Raw genomic sequence first — 26,473 nt, forward strand, 5'->3', positions numbered from 1 at the left:
CCATAGGCTGAAACCGGATCTCGAAACAAGCTTTTGTTGAAGAATCCTCCTTCTGTAGCTTTTTCCAATAGTACCAGAGGGCAAACGCTACAACTGACAGCACATGAAAGACTTCTACCAAAGAACTCTGACTTGAACAGACATATACACGCCATTGCAGATGGGTGACTCATTGCAAAACACAGCAGAGCAAACTACTGTGCCTTGATTGTTTGCAAATTATTTTGGGTAAGCACTCGTAAAGGCAATAAAATGAAACCTAGTGACACTAAATTAATTATTCATTAGCAATAGCAGTTGGGTTTATAAAAATGTCACTAAGCAGAGTTTGGATAGGGTGAGCAATTAATTATGGGGTTGCATCTGTCATTCAGACAAAAATAGTATTAAAGGGAAAAGGATAGAGCAAACACTAGCGTATATTTTTACGGACACACACAACTCTAAAGTGCAGTTCAATCCGAAGCGGTTTTCGTTTTCTGGTCTCCAATGTTTTCACTCGCATCGGCGTATGTTTTTAGTAGCTAATGCAATGTTTAACATATAAATAAAAAAATCTCAAATAAAACATGTGGCTCCTTAGTGCCAATACATTACAGTGTCGCAGTGATCGTCTTCTGAGTGCCACAACCGTCAAATTTTAAGGAATGGGTAGATGACAAAGTGATGTCCCAACGTTAGTTTAGTTAGTTTCAGCCAACAACTGCACAAGTTGAGCCTGAGCAAATTTTTACTTCAACTAACAATTAAAATGGTTGTTGTTCTTCATCTGGATCGCACGTTTGGGTAGTTTTAAAATTGCTTCCTATGGAGACTGGAACCAGAAAGCAGTATTTTCTAGCCTTTTTTAGCACAAATATGCATTTGGTTTGAACCTTCTAAGAATTTATTTACAAACAGAAATTTCGATACATCAACTGCAGTTGAACTGCCAAACTAGACATTATTTGTAAGTATCATAGATGCTTTCACAATATTCACACACATTTACACAGGATTCTTGCATCAGACGGTCTTCGGGTCTTTGCGTTTCACCATATTTGTACAGCAATATGTCAAATTAAAAGAAGTTCATCTTTATAAAACATGTCTCGAGAACCCCATGTTTTGCCCAGTTCCATTGCAATCCATTTAGGTGTTTTGAACGCAAGAATGTAATTTGGTGTGAACAGCCCCTAGGCCCCTATTGCTGTCTATGTTCAATCTGAGCATGCCAAGAAGCCCAGAAATGCTGTTTATGTAGGCTTCTCATAAGGTTTTGGTACATAGCCACAAAACGGCTTAAGTCTTCATGTCTGTGAGAAAGGAAACATTCAAATGTAAGTAAGTAAAAGTGAGACAACATTCTTTCTCTGTCTCATTCCAGCTACAAAAAGAATGTCTCCAAACTGTAACTCCATACCACCCACTTATACAGCTTGGCCAGGTTTTTGAGACAGAGGTAGGACAGAAACTTTACTCTTGTAAAGGTATCAACGTACCAAACAAGATTCAAGTTTGACAGGACATTTGTCCTGAGGGACAATTCACCTGCTTACACATTTACATGATACTTTCAATAAGAATGTTGGTCATCAACACTTTCACTTGGAATGCACTCGTGCATTTGATTCAAAATCTCTTGAAGACATACGATAGTTTTGTGAATCGCAAAAGACTGTTTAATAAATAAAAATACAGTATGCATGTGCAGCGTGTATCGCGATGTGCTGTTATTTTTTTTTATAACAGCACATCGCTGTTAGTTTGTGTTTCTTTACACATAAAAGAGTACTTCCAATTAGTTCCACACATTGAAGTATTGGCTAGATATTCTAAACTGATTAAGGAAAATACAAGACTGGTATTGGATAGGGATCGATATCAGCCGATACCAAGAGTTCAGGTATCCAGATCAGGAGAGAAAAAACGGTATTGGTGCATCCTTAATAATAAAAACAGATTGTTACGATTTGAAGTCAACATGATACAGACACCATTTTATTTCCGTATTCTGACTTCTTTCTTAGTGAAAAAGATATTTAATGACCAAAAAAGAAAAAAGACACAGGGCAGCACATGACTATTTTATACAATAGTTATTGTGTAAAGTGGGCTTTACCTGAATGCAGCACTGTGGTTAATAAGAGGGCTTGGTGATATCAGCAGAGTAGGAAAGAAGATTCAGAGGCAGAGCAAGTCTTTACATTCTGATTAAAAATTAAAAATACATTTCCATTGGAATAAACTGAAAAAATGAATTGTGCACAATACGATGAAGAACATGTACCAAGCAAGCAAATAGGGTACATGTTAATTTCATGATGACTAAAACTAGAACTGGAGTAGTAACTGTTTTATTTTTCACGCCAAAGCAAACTGCCACTTGGCGAGCATTAATTTTGGACCCTGCACTGGACTATTAAGGATTACCTAGAAAAACACAATGAAGAGTCAGAAATGTTTTGGTTTTTCCATTTTTTTAATTGAACATTAAAACATTTTTCCATGAACCTCTAGCAGCAAGAGCTCACCAGAGTGCATTTAGACAATGATGGGTGCAAAGCAGCTTTCATCCAAAGACACAAATCATCATCAACACCAACAACAATATAATCCTCAGCAATATATATATGTATGTATAACTATATATCTTAAAGAACCCATCACCACCACCTAACAATAATAATAATAATCTGACTGCCTCACATAACACAAGCAGCAACCTTGTGTAATACCGACCCCACTGAGGTCTAAGTCATGAATGCCCTGACCAACACATCCAACAACATGAGTTGCATCTTTACCCTTTAACACCACAAATGACAGCACACACAGGTACATCATAACAGGAGTGGAGAACTTCAAGTACGTAATAAAATATGAAAATATGGAATGGATTCAAAGTCTGTCTATCATTTCCGATAAGATCAGTGGAATTTTTCCACTAAGGTGTATTGCGACAGCAACATCACTGGAAAAAGAGTTATAATTACTTGGAATTGCAACTCAGGGGATTCACAAAAGCTTCTCAGGGTGTTACAACAGTCAGGCCAGTATACACACCAAAGGAGAATATCAGTGCACCAAATGCTGACATTGCAAAAGTGGTGACAATGCAGGGCAATCGCAGAACATTTCCACGTGCATTCTGACACAAAGTTCTTCAGGGTGTAGTGTTTCCATTTAAAACTATATTTGGACTTTTTAAAAAGCTATATTTCTTTAAAAAGCCTCTTCAGCTTTCTCCCTGAAAGTGGATTAGATGATTATTTACATGAAAACTGCGGATATTTATAACACTTTTCTAAAGAGGCATGGATAAGAGGCTCTTTAAATGGAAAAGTCATGCCGCCTTCTTGCACAATTATCACCTGATTAGATGTGTAACAGTTGACAGATGGCTGAGTGTGAAACCCAGTGTCCTCTTTAACACTTCGGCCATCATATTGAGATGTCCCAGAAGCAGCAGAACACCATGAACACTGGAATGTTCAGAGAAAGTAAGACAGTAAGCAGATGATGAATAAATAAAATACCATGGTAAGAAAACAAAGAGAGTGCAGGAACGCACTTATCACCAATTTAGGAAAGGTGTAGCTATCACCTGCGATATGTACAAATGCGCAAAGTCATGACCCCTATTTCATTACAGCAGCATATACGATAGTGGCATACAAGTTCCTCTAGCACTGCCTTGAATCTCAACTAAAAGGGAATGAAATAGAGCCGGGGATTCATAAAAATGGATAGATCTAATAGCGAACACAATCATTCAAGCACACATAAACACGCAACTCATTAAAGGCCAAAGTATATTTTGTTCTCCAGGTGCAGCTACGGGCATGTTTCGAGAACAGTGCGAGTGCAGCCCAGTTTTACTAAACACGGACAGTGCATGTCTGTGCACTTCATCTGCCGCTGACTGTACTAAAGAGTATTACTAAGCAGTTGAGTGCATGAGTCGAACAGGCTTGCAGTCAAAAAGAGTGCTCAATCGTGCACGAGATGTAACGGCATGGGGAAAAACTAAGTAGACCCTAGCCTTAACATGACTGCAAAATCAATCATTATTGCAGTCGTGGAGAGCATAACCTGAGGGACGCAAAATTCCAAAATCACCAATCGTGCAACTAACAGGAGGAAAAGCAATAGAGTTCGTCCCAAATTTCCTTACTAGTCTCTGTCAGTGCACAAGATTTAACCATGTGTCAAAATATCAGATAGGGTAGCATTGCAAAGCCAGACCATTCCACAAACACACTAGTCGATTGCACAAAACAAAACAGGCAACACATTTTCATATTTCTGTCAGAACAACACATAAGCTCTTTCCCAGAATAAAGCCATAAAAGAGGGAGCGTTTGAACCCTGTAGGGGCTGAGGGGATGTAAGACAGTGTATTGTCTGCAAACAGCTGGGGAAATCTTGGGAAAGCAAGAAGGCCATGGCAAGATTACAAATGACTGGCAACACTAAATGTACAAAATGCCCATAGGCACCACTCAGAAAAGTGCAAGGCTCTCAATTTGATTTACTCTTCAAGTTCCAACTCCAGGCACTCAAAGAGCCTTGCGTCACATTCATCAAATGGATCACTTCATTCAGTACCATGTCGGCTGCCCCAAGAGTGCTTTGTGGTAAGCTGAAAGAAATAAACTTTAATGTACACGCTAGTATCTGCTGACTCAGTTCCTATAAACGTACGGTGTTAATTCGCAAGGGCTGCACGTTCTTTCCATTCGCGTGGCTTTGACCCGGGCTGAAGTAGGGAAAAAGTTTTGCAGGAAACTTCTCTCGGTACGTGTAGAGCCAAGACATGTCATCAGCATTGTAGAAAATCAGCAAACCTTTGAGGTAATCCAAGTAGACGCCCACCTTTTCAAGCTTGCTCTTAACGTTGAGGCGTGTCCAGGGCTCGGTGCAAGCGCTATACTGATTACCGTCATGCATTACAATGCAGTAGAAGCCTCGACTGGGTTGGATTTGAATGTTACCCTTGCGGTTGACCGTCTCATTGGCCACGCCAATCATCCACTGTGTTTTTTCAGATACCATCACCTCCCAGTAGTGGACCCCACTGAAGAAACCTTCAGCTCCCAGCACAGACACTTCCACGTCAAAACGGCGTGGTGAATCTTGAAGTGGCTGTGGATGCAGGTTACCGTATGAAACTATGGTGCAGTCATCTGATAATATCAGTCGCTGATGAGCAGTGATGGGGTCCATGGTTAAAGCAGCAGGCACTGTGAAGGTAAGGACAGTGGAAATAAAAATCAGTGCATTCACCAAAAAATTAAAAAGCTTGATAAGGCTGAAACATACTCTACACAAGTACGTGAACAGACGCTTCTAGCTACACAAGCTCGTTGCGCTAAAAAATATGTCAGACCACAACTCATGACAACACATGAATGCGCTGCAGTCAAAACGTTGCCGCAAGTGCTGCTATAGCGGACATTATTGTGAACATTCTGCTTCTACGGTGAGTTTCCTATTGCAAGCTAACTACGGTCATTGGCGGAGCAACAGCTTTAAAAGTCAATATATTCAATTATCTGAGAAACACATCCAGTTTAATGGCAAAGACTTTTGAATGTGACTATTGCCCCATGAGTAATGAGGTTAAGAACCCAGGTTAAGCATGTTCAACTGGACCCCGCGTTGGCAATGCGTTAAGGCCTGTTCACACCAAATCCGTGACGATTTTGCGAGATGAACTTCCAACGGAAGGTCTATTCACACAAAGTCTGTAAAAAATGAAACGAAAAATTATTTCACTCCTGTATAGTAGATGGGTCTGTTGCTGTTCTACAAACATTTATACCAGTCTCCTGCCTGCAAGATTTTTTACGCACGATATTTTAGAGCTCCTTGGCCCACACCCTTCAGCTGTCAATGCTAGAGATTCATAAATTTAACGCTGTTATAGCATTTATTTATCTAATTTGGCATAACATTTTCATTATGTTCTTTCCGTGGTGTTGATGCATTTTAAGGAGTATATAATCTGTTTTTTATGCGAGTGAGATGAGTAAAGAGCACTACTGGATATTTATTTGCACATGTATTTTGCTATGAGTATATTCCAAACGGACTCCCAAAGTCAACTTCTCTTTTTATAATACCTGAATTATTCCCTGAATAATATAACACAAGGTACAGTGATATAAATACATGTGGAATAATGTACATTAAGAAAAACATGTATATTATAAAATATGATGCATAATATTAAAATAATATTAAAGTAAACACTGGCTTTTCTTTATTTTACTTTTTTTTTTTTTCCCCATTTCTCCCCACTTTGGCATGCCCAATTACCAATTCACACTAAGTCCTCATGGTGGCGTAGTGACTTGCCTCAATCCGGGTGGCGGACGATGAATCTCAGTTGCCTCCATGTCCGAGACCGTCATTCCGTGCATCTTATCACGTGGATTGTTGAGCGCGGTACCGCAGAGACCTAGCATGTGTGGAGGCTTCGTGCTATTCTCCGCGGCATCCACGCACAACTCACCACGCGCCCCACCGAGAGCGAGAACCACATTACAGCGACCACGAGGATGTTAACCCAACATGACTCTACCCACCCTAGCAACCAGCCAACTGGTTGCTTAAGAAGCCTGACTGGAGTCACGCAGCATGCCCTGGATTCGAATTGCGACTCCAGGTGTGGTAGTTAGCGTCTTCACTTACAGACCGGGTTTATGCTTGCATTACAAAGGGTTCATGAACTGCAACTATTTATTCTTAAGTATGGTAAATCATTTTCGGGGGTACCAGCTGCACATCCAAAGCTCTTATTCCATTGGTCATTCAGTTTTCATCACAGTCCAAAGCAAAAAAATCCGACCACTCTCCGTAAAAAAACCTTCGGGCTGTCGATTTGTTGGACCTGATATGAATAGCTCCATAGGAATGCATTGTTCCCTTTAGTCATGTGAACAGTCTTTAGTCATGCACTCACATCTGCATATGCATGTTTGCATAAAGAATGTTTCTAACCTTAACACCTGATTAGCACAGCACTGTTGAATTCTTGATTCTGATTGGTTGAAACATGTTAAGGTGTTCAATTTCTATAAATGCACGACTGTGAAGTTGTTCGTTTCGTTACAGCTATCATAACAGTTATCACTTCACAATTTTATTTTTTCTGAATCATTTCAAATGAACTGTCCATTTAGTTCAATTAAAAATTGGCAAACGGGTGAAAATAAAAAAAGGCAGGGAAATTGGCCATTTGAAGGTAAATGGCTAAAGTGTAACAAATCTTAAGAATTACTCATCCAAACTTTTTGAAGTTAATTTAAGAAATATTCAGGTATCAGTATAACAAAGCTAAGCAAAAGTTGTCAGGTTTAATGATTCCCAGCTATTGTGTTATGGTGCTGCTGCTGCCCAACATCAAGTTTTTGCCAAAGAAGGATAAATAAAACTCCATCCATCAACTGCTGCCTGGCTGGCATTGCCTGCAGCAAACAGTCTGCACTAGCCATTATGGTGCCAGCTTGCTCTGGTTTCAGCAGTGAGCAAGAATGCCAATGTAATGGACCCTGAGCAGAGGCAAATGCTGGACTGAGGACAAGTTTCCTGTGTAAGCCATTATACATTGGGCACATTTTAGTACAGGCACACAAAACAATGCACACAGACCATATAGCAAGAGAAAAGTCCCAATAGCTTAGACGGGGAGAGTTGATCTGAGCAAAGTAGTTACAACAAACTATGATATGTAATGTGCCTTAATATAGTTCTGGGAAGTCGAGCTATGATGAACTGTATCAAGATTAAAAAACTGGATGAGGAAAGATGGGGAGATAATAAAGCTGAGAGGAACTGGAACTTGTAAGGACTTCTAATCTGAAGCAATAATTTACAATACATGTTGTGCATTCTTTTTCAAAGTGCACACACTGCTGGGAGGTCCTGAATGTGAATTTTTAGGGTTGGCAAGAAATCAGGCTCTCTTTGCCATAATTTCCCTCTCTAAGTTCTAAGTTCTTAAATATGTTCATCTTTACTATTTAAAACATCTGCGACAAACAGGACTCATAGCACCGTCCAGAGGATACAATGTCGTCATTTCCACTCTTTGGCAATGGCAGTTTACGCTTCAGGTAACCTATACATAATTTAGCCTCTGTCGCCTTAGTTTCGATCTGTCTTTGCCTCTCTCTCTCCAAATCACATGAATTAAAACAAGTACCAATAATACGCTTTGGATTTGCTTATTTGTGCGTGTGTAAAGAACACTTGTAAATTGGAGAATTGACTGAGAGCGCAAGACATCCCCTGCAGTGTTATTTTAAATAAAGCTCTGCCTCAGGTGGCTACTGTAGGGGAATACAGATAGAGGAGACCTTTCCTCATGCTTCTTCATTGCTGCTCTGCGAATAAAATGGGTGACTCGTCCAAGGCTCAATCAAAAGCATATTATCTAATTCGCAGTGCTGCAAACACGCAGGTTCAGTTTGTGTTGATTAGATCATCTTTAATTGGACTCACTAATACATGCAAATTGATTAGTATCTTTCGAAATGACTGATTACTACAACAAATGCAAAAATGACAGCAGGTAAAGAGATTATTAATTGAACAACTAGATTTTTTTTTTCAAGACAATCCGAGCAGTGCTTCTCCCTCCCAAAGGCGTTACAGGCAGTTACTATGCGATTGCTAAGGTTTTCTGAGTGGTTTTTAGTGCACTGTTATGTGGTTGCTAGGGTTTTCTGGGTGGTTGCTTACTGGCCAAGTCAGTGATATTCTGGTTTCTAGATGAGGCTTAGATTCCTCCTTTGCTGTACAGTAATTCTATGAGATTTTTGCCCAATTTGTCGTTCGCCAGGTGGAAAAAGTCAGATCTCGCAGACGCACGATTAGAGGCATCATTCATGTCCTTAGCACAACTGTGCAGGATGAGTTATGTGCTTAAGTTTAATACTTAGGGTTAGGATTTTGTTCAAAGCACCATTAAATGTATCACTGTCAGTGTTATTGTGTCTGTTCTAATAAGAACCAGTTGCCACTCAGTTGTTTTTAGTATATTTTAAATTTTCAGTGAGAAAAAGAATAAAAAAAACACACACACATTTTTATTGCAATCAGCTGGTTTTAATTTCCAAAACCCAACCACTGTGACAAAAATGAGGCCAAATATGATCAAACAATGATGATTCAACGGGACGAACTGGACCACACCTCAGCTCATACTGGCTGTTTATGAATGAATATGTGAATAAAAATAATGTAGTACTTTTAAAATGTGTCTTTGCATATATTTTGAATGTAGTAAGTAACTTGTTTAATTTAAATCGGCTGTTTGCATATTGAATATTTCAAATGTTATTATGTACTGTGTGTGGACCAATAATTTAAGCAGCAAAGATGCAATTTGCATGTTTCCATTTTTATATGCAACATTCTCAGGCCTTAGAAGTTAAGCGTGTGATGATGTGTATTCATCAATCAGTTACCTGACTACCATATTCATACAGGCCTACTAAATAAAGTTGAAACTGGTTTTGTCAATAGTTCAAAAAGGACCTACATATTTTTATTCACTATAAACCAAAGAAATCCCTTTACAGTAACTTTTATCAACATAAACATTGTTATTTATTAAAATCGCAGTGCTGCCAATATCCATCTGAAAGCTGTTGCTCAAAAGAACCCAGAAGCGTGGTTGCCTGCTGTGTAACATCACAGTAATTTTATCAATAGAAATAGCAATGCTTGCCTAAGAAAACACTACAAATTTAACTTTCCACTGTTCTCAATACTTAAAGGGATAGTTCACCCAAAAATTTAAATTCTCTCATTATTTACTCACCCTCATGCCATCCCAGATGTGTATGACTTTCTTTCTTCTGCAGAACACAGACATACATTTTTAGAAGAATATCTCAGCTCTGTTGGTCCATACAATGCAAGTGAATGTTGGCCAGAAACAGCATAAAAGTAATCCATAAGAATCCAGTGGTTAAATCCATATCTTCAAAAGCGATATAATAGGTCAGGGTAAGAAACATATCATTATTTAAGTCCTTTTTTACTTTAAATCTTCATTTTTACTTTCACTTTCAGATGTGAAAGTGAAACTAAACAGATGCCACATGTGACTTTCAGGACTAATTTAACTATATATTGATTTGTTTCTTACCCACACCTATTATAGAGCTTTTGAAGATATGTATTTAACCATTGGAGTCGCATGGATTACTTTTATGCTGCTTTATGTGGTTTTTGGACCTTCAGATTTCTGGTCTCCATTCACTTGCATTGTATGGACCAACAGAGCTGAAATATTCTTCTAAAAATCTCTGTTTATATTCAGCAGAAGAAAGTAAGTCATACCCATCTGGGATGGCATGAGGGTGAGTAAATGATGAGAGAATTTTCATTTTTGGGTGAACTATTCCATTAAGCCAGGAATTTAAGCGTATTATAATGATGTTAGCATTCTATAATCCACTTTGTTGAGATACTGTGAAGTATTTGCAAGTGTTAATGCACTATTCAGGAATCGCAAAAAACATCTGCAGCTTTCAAAAAGGCAAACTAATGATGTTAAAATGTCACCTGCATTTTCAAAGTAAACACAGAACTTACTGAGAGATTGTATGGGAGGTATGCATGATATCAATAATGTCATGCGGTCTATATCATCTTCTACAACTTAATTCTGGTGTATTACCTGGTGAGATATCCTGAAAGAGAGACTTCCAAATGGTATATTGTAGCGGACCCATATATTTGGATGTCGGGAAGTCTTCATAGGTAAGGTTCGTTTCGTGGATCTTTCCTTTAATTCTGCAGAAACACAAGAAAACAACTGCATTATTCAAATTCAGCATTGGCTACTCACCAAACCCAAACCAACTGAGTCTTCCTCAAACAGCAGATCCTGTTTTCAAAACACTCGTTTTGGATCTTACTGTGTTTCCTACATAGCTGTGCCTCTCCTGCAAAGTCAAACAGCTCAAATTCACAAGGGGAACTGAGTTCAATCTCAAACATTGCAGATCACTTTCATTAGTTCAACCCCAACATTAATCATGCTATTCCCATCCCATATGGTCTTTCTACTCCGCTTATTCATTCCTCTCTCATTTTTCTCCAAATTCCCAAATTAAAAGAGGGTAAGGGAAGGCTAGTAACTGCTTTTCAAATGCTACACACCCATTCACAAGTGCATTTTAGCTCCAGTGTTTCTCAGATTGGTGAGCTAAACTTCAAATATTTACCATGATTATACTGCGTTAATCTATCTACCCCCAATGAAACTTTAGCCTAGTCTGGTTCGAAATCTTGAACAGTCTGTTCCCTCCTCTGACTGGGCGCCTGTCACATATGGGTCACTGACAAATAAGCTTGTGCGAGGTGATAAAAATGAGAATTATCTAGTTTAAAAAATATGTCAAGTACATTTGAAACAAAAATGTAATGACTTAAAAAATTTAATCTGGTGTAACCATCAAGTACAATGTATTAAAATCTGTTCCTTGCACCTTGAATACATTGAATAGTGTAAACAACTTATTAATTAAAAGAAGATAAAATTCAAGAAAAAAAGTTTAATCAAATTTTGCGACTTGTGTCAAGAATAGTTTTCTCAGGGTTACTCCATATGACTTAAACAAAATGTGCCTTTTTAAAACTTCACATACAGTCTTAAGGGTCCAAAGGCGTCCTCTCTGTTTTACGTTAAAATAAAAAATAATAAAAAATAAAAACATCTCCGGTCAGTTACACCACATTATATTTTTTATTTAAAGCCCCAGCAAAATTATCAAAATGACTTTGAACATAGAAGAGTTAATTGTTTCGTGTGAATTGCGTTTTTACTGTATTTTTGGATAACTAATTCGATACAGATAAAATAATGAGTGTCACGTCATTGACCCATATGGCAAAAGGCAAAGGTCAAATACTGACAGAATGCTGGATAACTCAAATAGCCTGACTTGCCTTGGTATCTTCCACCAGCAATACCCTCCACGAATCACTTGCTCTCTGACCAGCAGTTACAGGAAAAAAGATAAAACGTTTTAGACCAGAGAATCTCAAACTACCATCAAAACACCTAACATACACTCAACACCAGTCCCTCTCCTAACCACAAGCGCTCCTCAGTACCTGTCTGAGGTGAGGGCTATTCCTTCCAAGAATTCGTGACGGCTGGTTTCGTTGAGTCGCTCTTGAAGGATCTGGATTCCTTCCTTGACGTCACGGAGCTGCTGGCTGTAGCGCTGAATCTTGTGTTCGATGTCGGTGAGACTGCGAGCCGTATCCGCCTCCAGTTCCTCCAACATGCTCTTCTGTCGTTCCCGCAGGAAACGATGCAATCGCTCAAAAGCGTCGCCAATTGTGGCACGAAGGCTCTTCGCTGATGACTATAAATTAGAGAAAAGGAACTTTTAGAAAAGTACCATCAGGGTGAGTAAATGACGACAGAATTTAAATTTTTGGTTGAACTGTGACTGTAAGTTTGGTCAGCTAGACTTTTGCTAAGCCACATGTCAAAATAATAACTGCAATGTTCAGAATTGCACACAAAGGGCTGAAAAATAATACCCTGTTCCCCTACAGGGCACAAAACTAATTAAGATGTCAATCACTGCGTGAAATAACAATATTTCATGTTTAGCCTAATAAAAAGCCACATGGAGTGGAATTTTGGACCAAGGAGATTTCATTGTACGTGACTACCCACAGCGATAAGATAAAACTAGAACACAACTAAAACACAACAGACTGACAAAAAATAACTTTCAGTCACACTTTTTGCACGATGCCTGTTGCAGTTGTGAATGGTTAGGAAAAACTGATTATTAGATGGAACAGATGTGATCGAGACTTATATTAAAAAGAGGCCACATATATATCTAGGGGTCAGAACATCTAAGTCAGTACTAGGACTTAAATTTGCGAGCATCATACAAACTATTATAGCAATTTCATTTTTTTTCAATACACTTTGCAGCCTTAGTCAGTACATTTACATGCACTTTGAAGTTAGATTTCAGTCGGACTAAAACAATTAGTCTCTTTTATCAGTCCATTTCCTACAAAGTCGAACTAACAGATCTCTAGATAATATGATTGTAGCTCGGCTTCACCCAGCTTATATACATTTTATTAAGACCGCAATAGGCCTGTGAGTTGTGCATTCCAAAAGACAGATGTAAGTGTATTCAACATGGCATATTTTATGTCCTTTCTTCAAATATTCAATTACACCTTGTGTCATAGGACAGACAGATGAAGATTGTTGCTCGACTTTGCAAAAAACTCACTGTAGCTCAATTATAACTGACATGTAAACTTACTGAGAGACTTCATGAGGGGTCATGAAATGGAGAATCAAATTTTCCTAGATATTTAGACAGAGGTTACTATACTACAAAAACATGCTGTAAGTTTCAGAACTCAAAACTTCCTCCCCAGTCTTCCTCCCCAGAAACATCTTGTTTTGAAAGCTGTGTGTTCGTGTCGTCACGAGACATTACTCATTTGCATTTACAGGCCCACAACATGCGTCATCGTCATTGGTGTACTGATAAGGAGAGAATGGCTCAAGTTACTCCAACACAGAGAGTGATACTACTGCTGTTAAGTAAGGTCATCAGGTGTTGTTGTGTGCCTGGATGTGGAGAAACTGCACCTCCACAATCTCTGCATCACCTTCCGAGAGATCCGGCATTAGCAGTAAATGGCTTGAGTTTATTTTGAACGACGTGCTTGATTACTACAATGGACGATTACTTGTTTGCTCTGCACATTTTGTGAATCACTCACGATATGCAGCAGGTAGGGGTGGGCGATATGACTAAAATCTCATATCATGATATGAGTAATCTTATATCACGATAACGATATATATCACAATATAGTAATTGTTTTTGGAACATCAATAGAAAATTTTTAATATATTAAATAACCATATCGTACAGCCTATATTTGGATAATCCAGTCAGTGAATAAAATACTTCCAAATACTTTCTCTTATATAATTTATCTTTATTTGGAACTTGACAATAGCTCAATAGTTCAATAAAAATACAAATAAAAATCATTCTTACCATAATGCTTAATTTCACAGTGTCACATTTCAGTCTGATATGTTGTTGACCAATATTATTATTATTATAAACTTTACTCAAGAAACTCAAGATCTTCACAAAGCAATGCAACAAAGAAAATAATGCATATGTTAAAAAAAAAAAAAAAATCCAATGAAAAAATGATGTAAACACTTCTTGCAGAAAATAAATATTAAATATAAACACTTCTCGAAAAAAATTTTTTATGACAGAATGAATGCATTTACATTTACATTGCATTTATTCATTTGGCAGACACATTTATCCAAAGCGACTTACATAATCTGGAAACATTCTCAGCAGCCAGCAGAGTGCATCGTTTGGCTTTCATAATATTCTTTTGCGTGCTTCAAACGGTCATTTTGTACAAGTTGAAATATTTCAATGCATCCGAAGTCGAAATCGGATCCGAAAATTTTGCATCCAAAGATGGTCGGAACTCCATGAAGCCCCTGTGCATCTTTCCATTGGAAATGAATGACTTCCGGTCTATGTCTGTCGTTTGTTAGATGCAGTGAATGATGGCTTTGGGTAAGTGGAAACTGCCTCACCAGATGACATTTAATTGCTCCTCCCTCAATCTTTAGGGTTATTGTAGGACAGCCTCCATGAGAAGGACATGATTACATATGTAGACGGGCAGATGAGTACTAAGATAATTGTGGCTGAGTCGATAGGGAACGCAAAGGAGAGAACTGTGAAACCAGTTAACAAAACTGTGCCTTGACCGGGAAGAAGGTAAAGTCAAAGAGATAAAATAAGATGCTTCTAAAGAAGCCAATCACCTCCATTAAAGTATAAAGCACATCAGTTACAGCTGACAGATCAAAGATCTGAACATCAAGGTCAAATCGATGTAGGACACAAGCTGTTCTACTGATGGATGTCCATAAAAACAAGGGAAGCTCAGAGAAGAAACTATACTGGATTTTTTTTTCCTATTCAGTATTTTTGTTGTTTTTCAGTAAAATTATCTAAACATTATTATTATTATTGTATTGATTTATCACACATTATACATTTGCACATATACAGTGAAATTCTTTTTTCACATATCCTTCAACATCCTTAAAACAAGACACATTTACTTGAAAAGCAAGATGCAAGAGAATAAGACTTTCAGAGAATACTGTATATCTTGATTTAAATACATTTTTCTTACCGCACTGGTGAATAGTTTGTTGTTCTTGTTTAAAGCATTACACTCACAAAATGTTGTTAGATGTATGCTTAAGTAAAGAAATAAACAATTGTTTCAATAGGGTAATAAAAATTAATGTCATTCAAGATACATTTTCTGAAGACATGTCCTACTATCTTAGACTATTTATGTCTTAAACGTGCTGTAAGTGATTTCCTGGTATGCAAAAACGTTCCTACTCCCCGAAAGATATTAATGAAATAAGTGTCCTGAGATTTCTCACTGATCTCTGTGAAAGCTCTAGACTTTGTAAACAGCAAACAAAAATGTGTCTGTGGTCTCTGACGCTTTCTGCCATCAATCATTTTGCGTGTTCTCATAGTTTCCGTGGATTATTGAGGCTTTATGCCATTTTTTTTGCCATTTTGTTAATTACAGTTGTCACTTGAGGGCGCCATATTGCTGCTGTTGTTTTTAACAACCGCATATGCTCAGTTTCAGTCTCAATAAAGCTCATTTTGGTATCTTTGGAGTGCGGGGTTTTGGAAAGACAGCGTGGTTAATCCAACGGCTCAGTTTGTGTAAATTCTAGAATGGCTAAAATCGCTTACAGCAACTTTAAGTAAATTTATCCTGGAATTTAGCGATTCCTGCCACTAGAGAGATGGAATCATACTATCCCATTTGTCTCTCCAACAGGAGGACTGGCTTCATTTGCATGGGCTGAGTCTGCCCACATGCTGGAGCCTGATGGATGAATGGGACTTAGCGACGCTAAAGTGATCTCTTGAAAGTGCTCTCCCCATGGGCTTTGCTGTCTAGGATGGGGACTATTTAAAGCCAGTAAACACATCCCATGAGCCAGTGCGGCTCGGCCTCCCTACAACATCTGCTAATCCCACACATCCCTCCTTGGGGGTCTTCAATTCAGATTCAACTTCGGTACTTCAGAAGAGAGGATCTGTCAGCAGGCCTACCACTGAGCTAAATCTAGAGCATGCTAGTGGGGAGGCTGCAACAAGCTAAAAATGAACACTTTTATTCAAGGCAAACATAGCTAGAGGTCGACCGATATGGGTTTTTTTAATGCCCGATGCCGGTTTTCAGAGAGCATGGTGGTCGATTGGCCAATATATCAAGCAATTTAACATAATAGTAAATGACATACATAAATTGGCTAAATAATAAATTAACTTTTATTTAGCATTTTATCTCCTTAAAAGTTTACACAAAATCAAATAAAAATAAGATGTGTGTTTTGTGTGTAGGAAGAAGGAAATAACAACAGTGCACACAATGCATGCATTTTCTCAAAATAGGACAGTCAAATTTAAAAGGAAGAAAGGCTGGATTTGCGCAAGTTTTGTGAGGTTTGTTAATTAAATCTGTTTAAACTAGATACCCGCATATTTGCAGACGGTATGTCTTAGACGGCTCTTTCAAGTGCAAGCAGGCAATTCTCATTGCCGTCACGGCCTAAGAAACTAATCGGTCAAACAGGATAATTTAAAAATACCAAATATCAGCAGATTTATCTGCCTCTGTGATATATCGGTCGACCACTAAACATAATGACAAACCATTTGCCACTTGGTTGGTTGCGTGGGTGGGTGGTTACTGATCCAAGTCAAAAGAACCCACCCCGAGTCTTTATGATATTTGGGTCTCTCTTGCAAAAGTAACTTTGCAAGATAAAAGACACCATGGAATTTGCCAGGTGTTAAGGATTTAAAAGCAAGCACACTTTATTGCCATTTAGGAGTTAAAAGTGAGCCTGCTTTATTGCTATATTCAGTTTACTCCATAAATCTACTTCCCAAAAGGTTGTGCTGTGACAGCTCTCTAAAGACAGCTATCTGAAATAGTCGTCTGTTCTCTTATCTCTAGCACTGGAGACTCTTGGCTGCAGGAGGCATTGATGGTTCTGAATGTCAATGTGAAGCATGCTGCGCATCTTAAAGCACTGCATCAATAAAGCCAGGGAGGATACGATTGGCTGGTCAATGTCAACATCTACATTTTCTCTGGACAAAAATGATGGCTGCTGCAGTCAGGGAATGAACTGAAAGATATTCAAAGTATAATCAGCTCTCTAGATAAAAAAAATGGCCATAAGATCAATAAGATGAAAAGATGGTCTAGTACACGACAATGTAATCACAGGGAATCATTGATTTGCTCAAAAAAATCCTGCAATGGTAAAGCTAGAAGGAACTTGAAAGATGCTGTGACAACAGCGCGACAATTTATGCTTCATCTAAAACTACTTTAAACAATATCATTTTAGTTCTTGTATAATTATTATACATGCAGTAATGACCTCATATGAATTGAGGCACAACATGGAATATTTGTAGTAAAAATCGATTTGTCACAACGCAGGACTCTATAAAGTCAACATGAAACAACGTTCACAACCCATTTCACTTCCTTTCATAATGTGACTTATTTCCCTATGAAACAGTATACTCAACAAGTAAAAAAAAAATTTAGATCTTAATTTTATCCATCAGAAATTGATTGGATGGTGAAAAGTGGTCTCTATATGACAGGTGGTTGGAGGGAAGGGGTTAAAATAAGAGGGTGTGGTGTTGGGATGCGCACGAGTACTCAGAAGTGACAACAATGATCGAACATGAAAATGCAGGTGCGCTTATTCATGGACCAGTCACAACTGTGTATATCACTATCAACAGCGCTAGCCATTACCTGGATCAATTATCAGCACAACAGAACGGAAGGTGGTGCGCAAGCGCAAGGCAACTGTGTTTATTCACAGACTGGTCTAGACCGCAGACCATTATAAACAGTGCTTGCTAGAAGCAGGGCACAGATCCAGTGTGGAAATTGAGTTTGACACCCTTGGACTGCCTATAATAATCAATATGCGAGACATTGCAACAACAGATGCAATGTAGCAGCCAAAAATATCTGTCTGACATATATATATATATATATATATATATATTTTTTTTTTTTTTTTTTTTAAAATGTTTATTATTATTTTTGTAGATAAAGAGCATATTTTTTTTTTTTCACGGAAACAACCATTTAAAAATATACACTGTAAAAACACTACAAATATGCTCTATATCTGTGTATAAACCACTAAAATGATAACGCACTCATTTTGATGCTGTGAACCATTTACTTACAATAGCTTTTACTATGACCTGAACCAATACGTAAATGAAATAAGGTTCATTTACTAGCTTTAATTTACTTTTGAGCAAATGTAGGTGTACTAAATGTACTAAAACTACTCAATTACTCTCGTAGGCTCTCATTGGAAAATAGCAAGCGCTTGTCAGAAAAATGGCATCCCTGGCAACAGTTGCTAAGACAGGATTGGTCAGAAACACTTAAGGTGGGGCTTAGCGAAGGGTCAATTGTGCCCGCAAATACACACTTACCCAATGATGCAGTGGACAGTATTAAATTAAATGTGAGCTAAAAATGCAGCAACTAATTTTGAAGTCAACTGTATCAGGAAGCTCTTCCACTGCAACAGTCCAAAATCCCAAAGAAGGGAGTGATTAACAAGGGGGAGGGAGGCAGGGAGATGGACAAACTTGCAGTATTGACTATGGTGTCTCTCTCTGCTGATTAAAACAAGGTGTCAAGATTAAAGAGCTGCTCAATAAACCAATTTGCTTGCTGGAAATTCAATGTCAACTGAAAAGAGAGCAAGAGAAACACAGAGCGAGAGACCTGCCATGAATCTGTAATGGCCATGGTGAGCAGTGTGAGCTGTTTGTCAGCTGCATTTCGACTGCCACAAGCCCTGATTTCAGGTCTGCTTTAATAGAGTCCCATCAGAGGTGAACCGCAGATGTGGTTTCAATATTAAGTCAGTGATTTGCATCAGGCTGTCACCTGTTTGGAAGAATTGCTGATAAATCACTGTTAACCCATCAATCTAGAATTGACCTTCTGGTCCCAATAGACTAAATAAATTCACACTAAACACAGCTATAACTATTACAAAGCTGATCACAAGGGAGAGGGGCATTATTTAAAGACAACATGAAATAGTTGTCACAACACAATTAAGCATAATTGAATGCTTTCTGAGTGACTCAGAATCTGCAGCAGAAAATAATGTAGGGTGGGACTTGATTTTAATTCATGGAGATTTGACTGGATTGTGGATGCTCGGCTGTGATTTTGATGGTTAATACTACATTTTTATATTCTCTGAAGAAAATAAAAATGATGGGTACTTGCCCATGCAAAACTCAATGCTGGTTGTCAATGTGTTGCTATGTGGTTGCTAGGATGTTCTGGGAGGTTGTTTACACTCCAAAGCCTCTATGGTCTCTTTTTCTCCTGGCATTATCATGCGCTTTTGGTGAACGGATTGCAATCAGACAGCACTTTAACACATTAAATGCCAGGTGTAAATGCACCCAAGATGCGTCGTGAACGAACTGTGATTGAATCACTGAAACTACATTCAGTGTTGGAGATGGACGGATTTTGACCACATTCAAAGAAATTGTACATGCAAATGCAGCTTTGCTATTTGGATAAGTAATGAATTAATTATATTATGGTTTCCCCCTTGTGTGCGGACTTAAAGAAAAGTAATTTCAGATGTGGAAAAAATTATTAGGCTAAATTTTAATTAAAGATACAAAACCAAAATAAATTCTCACTGATGAATCATGCACAATGACACCAGGGACATTGATCATTTTTCATGTTGACATTAAAGATGAGGAAGCATTCACTGACAGAAGAATAATTTCCTAAATCACAAGATGCTATTTCTATCTTTGTCTCCTTGAGCAATAATGAGATACAATAAACCCAGTGATCTAGTAGAGAGGTACAAGAACTTGTGTGCAGCAGTTTACCTTCGTTTCAGTGAGCTGTCTCTGCAGTAGTTGTAAAGCCTCTGTGTGTCCCTTCTGGCTGTCCTGTAGAGTTGCCAGCTGCTCCTTCATCTCCCTCTGTAAGAAAACCACAGCATAACAGAATATGTAATTTTTTGTCCATTAATCTGGCAACCTTTGAACCCAAAGTAATTAGTCTGAACAGCTTCCCCAGCCTTCCCAGGACAGATATCCAAACTATGACAGCAATAAATCCTTCTGTGTGTGATACTATTGACACCACACAAAACCCTTAATTGCTTGATCACTCACAATAAAAATCACTGGGCAAGAGTGCATCATAAGTAAAAAAAAATTTTTTTCCATAGGCAAATTCATTTTTAACGATAACTTGAGGTTAATCGATAGTAGGCTATATACTTCTGTTGAAGTCATCCGATTGCGTTATTTTATAAGCAGAATATCTGATGAAAAAATACACTACCTGTGAATCCACCAATCATAGAATCATGACCAACAAACAAAAGATCTCTGCATCTACCACCCACTTCCAGGACACACTGTAAATGATGCAATCGAGTCTGTCTCCCTACACTTCTTATTTGTATATATCTGAATATTTTGCAATAAACTTAAAATATTGTATACTCTTTCTATACTTATAATCAACAACTTTAATATCAACAGTTATATACACTCACTGAGCAGTTTATTATGAACACATGTATACCTACTTATTCATGCGATTATCTAATCAGCCAATCGTGTGGCAGCAGTGTAATGAATAAAATCATGCATATATGGGTCAGGAACTTCAGTTAATGTTCACATCAACCATCAGAATGGGGAAAAATTTGATCTCAGTGATTTGAACTGTGGCATGATTGTTGGTGACAGATGGGCTGGTTTGAGTATTTCTGTAACTGCTGATCTCCTGGGATTTTCACGCACCACAATCTCTAGAATTTACTCGTAATGGTGCCAAAAACAAAAAACATCCAGTGAGCGGCAGTTCTGTAGACGGAAATGCCTTGTTGATGAGAGAGGTCAACGGAGAATAGCCAGACTGGTTCAAGCTGACAAAAAAGCTATGGTAACTCAGATAACCACTCTGTACAATTGCAGTGAGCAGAATAGCATCTCAGAATGCACAACACATCGAACCTTAAGGCGGATGGGCTACAACAGCAGAAGACCACATCGGGTTCCACTTCTGTCAGGCAAGAACAGAAAGTTGACGCTGCAGTGGGCACAGGCTCACCAAAACTGGACAGTTAAAGACTGGAAAAACATAACCTGGTCTGATTAATCTCGATTTCTGCTGAGGCACACAGATGATAGGGTCAGAACTTGGCACCAGCAGCATGGATCCATGGACCAAACCTGCCTTGTCAACAGTCCAGGCTGTTGTCGGTAGTGTAATATTCTGGGGGATGTTTTCTTGGCACACTTTAGGCCCCGTTAATACCAATAAATCATCGTTTGAATAACACAGCCTATTTAAGTATTGTTGCTGAACATGTGATCTTCTAATGGCTTCTTCCAGCATGATAATGCACCATGTCACAAAGCAAAAGTCATCTCAAACTGGTTTCATGTACATTACAATGAGTTCACTGTTCTTCAGTGGCCTTCCCAGTCACTGAATCTGAATCCAATAGAACAGGATTTCTCAACCACTGGGTCGTGAGATCTTTTCTGTCATGAATACAAATGACCAATTAGAAGGATAGAACTGTACATTTGCGATGTTTGGGGCAACAGTGACCACTATTGTCGAATCGTGGTAATATCTCCAGGTTTGCGTAATGACCGTAAGTCAGAGGCTGCATTTCTCTGACGTTAATTATTAGCTCTCCAATCACAATAATCCATAAATGCTATGAATCACTCTTTTTGTACAAGGTCTCTTTATGTTGCGTTGCATGCGTTAGCAGCGCTACTCAACATTGCGGCCCGTGTTGTGATTTCATCATAAAAAAATATATTTATCAATAGCCTATCAAATGTGCATGAATTCAATTGAGGTGTTCCTTTATCAGAGGGTTTAAGGTAGCTCTCTAATGAGAGCTTGTTTAATGTTTAATGAGAGCGGCGGTCCATTGGCGCGTGTTCATAGAAACAGTATCCCCCGATCTCAGAAACAATCTCACTCATCGGCGTGATTCTGTCTAACATGTTTGAATAGCTTAACTGAGATATTTGTTTGTCATGAAAACAGTCATAACAGGAAAAATGTATAGTTTATCCTGCAATAACTGCATTGAGACACCTTCATGCAAATGCTAATTAGTGATATGCAATACTTCACTGCAAAACACAAAAGAGGGTGAACAAATCTTTATGATTTCTCACTAGAGCAGTCTATTGTTTGAAACATAGTATCTTAGGTGAGTGTAATGTTGAACACTCATGGAGTTATAAGTTGACAGTGTCTTTGACAGTGACAACAGAACTGATCATTTCTGTTTTCTATATTGCAGTGAATGTGGGAGAAAGTGGCTCTTTGAAAAATTTAATCCAAACCATGAGAAAATTGAACTGTTACATCCCTAATTTATAGCCTTTTACATAGGCTTGTATGATATTATGTTATAAAATTAAGAATTCTTAAAACAGTATAAAACATTTTACTATAAAAATTATTGTGGCAGGGAGGAGTGTAGCAGGGAGGAGGGTGGTGCCGGGTCGTGATGCTGTACACCCAGCCCCTAATCGGGCTAAACAAGCCCTCGAGAGGGATAAAGGTGACCGGAGGCGGCAGTTCCAGAGAGAGAGAGAGTTACGGGCAGCTGCCCTTAAGTTTATTATTAAAATATTATTTATATTGTTAAGCCGGTTCTTGCCTCCTCCTTTCCATTGAACTGTGTTACACTGGTGCCGCAACCCGGGAAGGAGGAGGGATGTGCCGTAGTAGAGTCCTTGACACTACTATCCACCCCAATGGAGCAGCCTTGTCCATCCGCCCGGCCGCCTGAGAGCGGAGGAACGGCCGCCGACCGCGAGGGGAGGAGGGGCACCTAGCCGACCACCTGAAGCAGTCAGGGCCGCTGCCAGGGGCGGAGGAGACCCCTACCAGCCGCTAAAAAGCGGCGGGGTCGAGAGGAATGCCGACCGCGAGTGGTGAGGGGCTCCTGGCCGACCGCCTGGAGCGGGAGAACCGCTGCCAAGGGTGGGGGAGACCCCTTCCGTCCACCGAAAACGTGCCGGGGCGTTCCATCTGCCAGGGGCCAGAGGACTGCCTCCGATCTGCCCGGGGAGGCATGGCTGTCGTCCACTAGAGGGTGGAGGAGTGGCCGAGAACCAGTCTATGGCGTATCGGGGAACCGGCGAGTATGTTTTTTTCTCTCTCTCTCTCTCCCGCTGTCGCTCCGTGTTGGCCTTTCCCTCTCGTTTTTTTGTTTCTGTTGTATTTTCCCTCCCCTTGTCACCCTCCCAGGTCCAAAGAGGCGGGGATGACCCGCTGGCACATCTCCGTCATGCTGGGGGCTCCCCAGCCTGAAGGAAAGGAGGGAGGAGTGTGGCAGGGAGGAGGGCAGGGCCGGGTCGTGATGCTGCACACCTGGCCCCTAATCAGGCTAATCAAGCCCTCGAGAGGGATAAAGGCGACCGGAGGCGGCAGTTCCAGAGAGAGAGAGAGTTACGGGCAGCTGCCTGGCATGTGTTTGTCTTTTTGTTTAAATTTATTATTAAATTATTATTTATATTGTCAAGCCGGTTCTCGCCGCCTCCTTTACATTGAACTGTGTTACAATTATATACATATATTTTCTTCATAACGTGTTTGATGTTTGAAAATATTGCGTATTAATGAAATTTCTCTGGCTAAAAATATTGGGCTATAAATATTAGTCCGCTATATTATAAGCATATAAACATAACTAGATGAATTCAGTACATATTCTTGGTCATGGATGACTGGCATTCAAAAAAAGTGGGTCACAGTGGACGAAAGGTTAAGAAACCCTGCACTAGAACATCTTTGAGATGTGGCAGAATGGGAGATTCTCAGCATGAATATGCAGCTGACAAATCTGAAGAAATTGCATGTTGCAATCATGTCAACATGGACCAGAATCTCAAAGGAATGTTTTCAACATCTTGTGGAATCCATGCCACAAAGAACTGAGGCTGTTTTGAGAGCAAAGGGAGGCCCTACCCAGTATTAGTACAAGTGAGTGTATTTTTCCATGGTTTTTAATTTGATTACACCATTCGCAATGCTTCATGGCATTGTAGTTCATTCCCTCATGTTCACAGTGTTCCAAAAAATAATGATGAAAAGTGGGCTGAGACTCCAGCACAAAGTGGACAAAGGAGGAAGATATGAACAAGATCTGTTTTCTCTTTGTTTCACTGTTTTATTTACTTGTTTGCTTGTTTGTGGCTAAAGTGAGAAAGGTACAGGTTCAGTTCTTTTTAAGAGGACTCAAGTGTGAACTCTCAAAGAGTAGCCTTTTTATTGGCAGTAGAACATGGGCAAAATATTCCAAAATTTTGGTTAAAAAAAAACAAAAATCACTTTCTAGTTTTTTTATCATATCACAGTTCAAATCGCAATCGCAATATTTTTCTAAATAATCACAATATGACTGTCCAAATCATACAGCCCTCATTTTTATCTTAAATTCTACAAAAATTCGAATTTCGAATTTTAATTTGACAACCTAAGTAGTAAACAACAAACAAGGCAAGGTGGCTTTACTTGAGGAAAAAAAAAAACAACAGAAATTTATAAATAAACAACGAGTCTCCAGAGAGGTATGTGTCAGGGAAAGTGGGTCTCTGCAACAGTGGACATGGCAGAATCGGGACAACGGGGCCACATTTGCTTGCCCAGAGGCAGAATAAGAAAAAGTAAAAAGCACAAGTCCCTTTTAAAATACACTAGAGGCAAAGATCATTTTAGTCAATATATCTTTTAGGTGGCATTATTTATATCCGTAGCACAAATGGTGCAGGACGAGTTATGCGATCAAGTTTAAAACATAAGATTAAGGGTTTGTTAAATCCATAACCGCAGGTTTAAGTCATAGTAAAACTGATGCTTCCCTTAGCATGAACCACTAACTAGGGCTGATACTGCTCCAGATGGGAATGAACATCAAACAGGCCAGGTCACATATTTTATAATCAAGATTAGCCTGAAAAGTACATTTATCAACATTCCACATTCAAGTACTCATCCAGATATTATTTAAAAATGAATGAGGTATCTTTGAAACAAATGCTTTTGCAATACACCCATGACTCACAATGCTTAAGCTATACTTTCACAAGAACTAAAAAGCTTCTCTGAAGAGCCACAGTATTCCCTTCGGCATTAGCTGACAGCAGTGAGCCACAAAACTGTTGGCACTCAAAAGCAAGGCAAGCATTAAACGGCTGTATCTCTTTCAAGGACGAGGACAGAGAAAACAATTACATTCTTTATTAAGTCCATTTCTATAAGGAAACTCTGTCTAAAAGTTTTCAGATGCCTTTCCCTCCATTAGAAACTCTGCTCTCAGTGTGCATACCTGATGGATGAGAGCTGTCTTTAATGCGTCAAGTAAAGGCAACAGAACCAGCCAGTGCATTTTGAGTAAAACGCAAATGGTTATTGGATCATTATACACTTAATTTTTAATGTGCCATTAACCGAGATCTGTTTTTCCCAGCACCTTTCAAAAGTGCATCCAGAGACTAACTTCCTATATTAACAATGTGTCTGTGATGTTGCAGTACAGAGCATAGACATGAATCATTCTTGCAGTGATTCCAGTTAACACGCTCAAAATGTCTGAACAAAAGTCTGAGTGTGCTGGTTTTAGCTGTGCGGAAAGCAAAGAGCACTAGAGGTTAAAGGCGGCCTACGTTTCTATCAAATCAAACAGGCCATAGGAAGTTTGACATGACATTTCCCCAGAATCTCACATGGCAGGGGAAGGAGGTCATCGGAGGCCGATTATAAAACTAAAACTTACTTCTCCCCAGCTTAACTCCTTTTAACTTTGCTCTGGGGATGAACTATCAAAAAAAGATGTATTTAGCAACATATTCAAAACAACATGGAAGTGGATCTTTAATAGAGCACCCAACTAATTTCCCATTTACTTCCACTATAGGCCTTCAATAATCAATTAAAAAAATAAAATAATTAAATACCATTTACAGTATGTGCCATACTGTTTTTAAATAAAGTAAGTAGTCTTATTAAATATTAATAAAAAAGTTGCCTATGTCCTCTGGAAGCAAAGCACTTGTGTCTGATGTTCCTAGACAGGAGAAAAGGCGGAGGGAGAGCAGCAGCCGGAGCTTAAAAATGCACCTAACTTCTTGAAAGCAGATATTTGGGCATTAGTTACTCATTACTAAGATAAGTAGAAAAATTAGCTTGATAAAAAATATGCTGTGTGTAAGACATG

The 26,473-nt window shown here is 38.9% G+C and overlaps 1 protein-coding gene across 6 annotated transcripts in view; it reads right to left on the bottom strand.

Moving 5' to 3' along the window:
* Window positions 1–2,424: 2,424 nt before the first annotated feature.
* Window positions 2,425–26,473, bottom strand: part of LOC127426601 (E3 ubiquitin-protein ligase TRIM62-like) — a 77,595-nt gene continuing 53,546 nt past the window's right edge. For all 6 annotated transcript variants that reach the window (XM_051673520.1, XM_051673516.1, XM_051673521.1 and 3 more), the window contains 4 exons: window positions 20,088–20,183; window positions 12,121–12,377; window positions 10,679–10,794; window positions 2,425–5,225 (listed from right to left, as the gene is read on the bottom strand). In XM_051673520.1, the coding sequence (XP_051529480.1) occupies window positions 4,675–5,225; window positions 10,679–10,794; window positions 12,121–12,377; window positions 20,088–20,183 (1,020 nt within the window). In that variant the 3' untranslated portion in view covers window positions 2,425–4,674. The remainder of the gene's footprint in view (window positions 5,226–10,678; window positions 10,795–12,120; window positions 12,378–20,087; window positions 20,184–26,473) is intronic.

This window comes from Myxocyprinus asiaticus, chromosome 35 (genome assembly GCF_019703515.2).
Source record: "Myxocyprinus asiaticus isolate MX2 ecotype Aquarium Trade chromosome 35, UBuf_Myxa_2, whole genome shotgun sequence".
NCBI classification, from domain to species: domain Eukaryota; kingdom Metazoa; phylum Chordata; class Actinopteri; order Cypriniformes; family Catostomidae; genus Myxocyprinus; species Myxocyprinus asiaticus.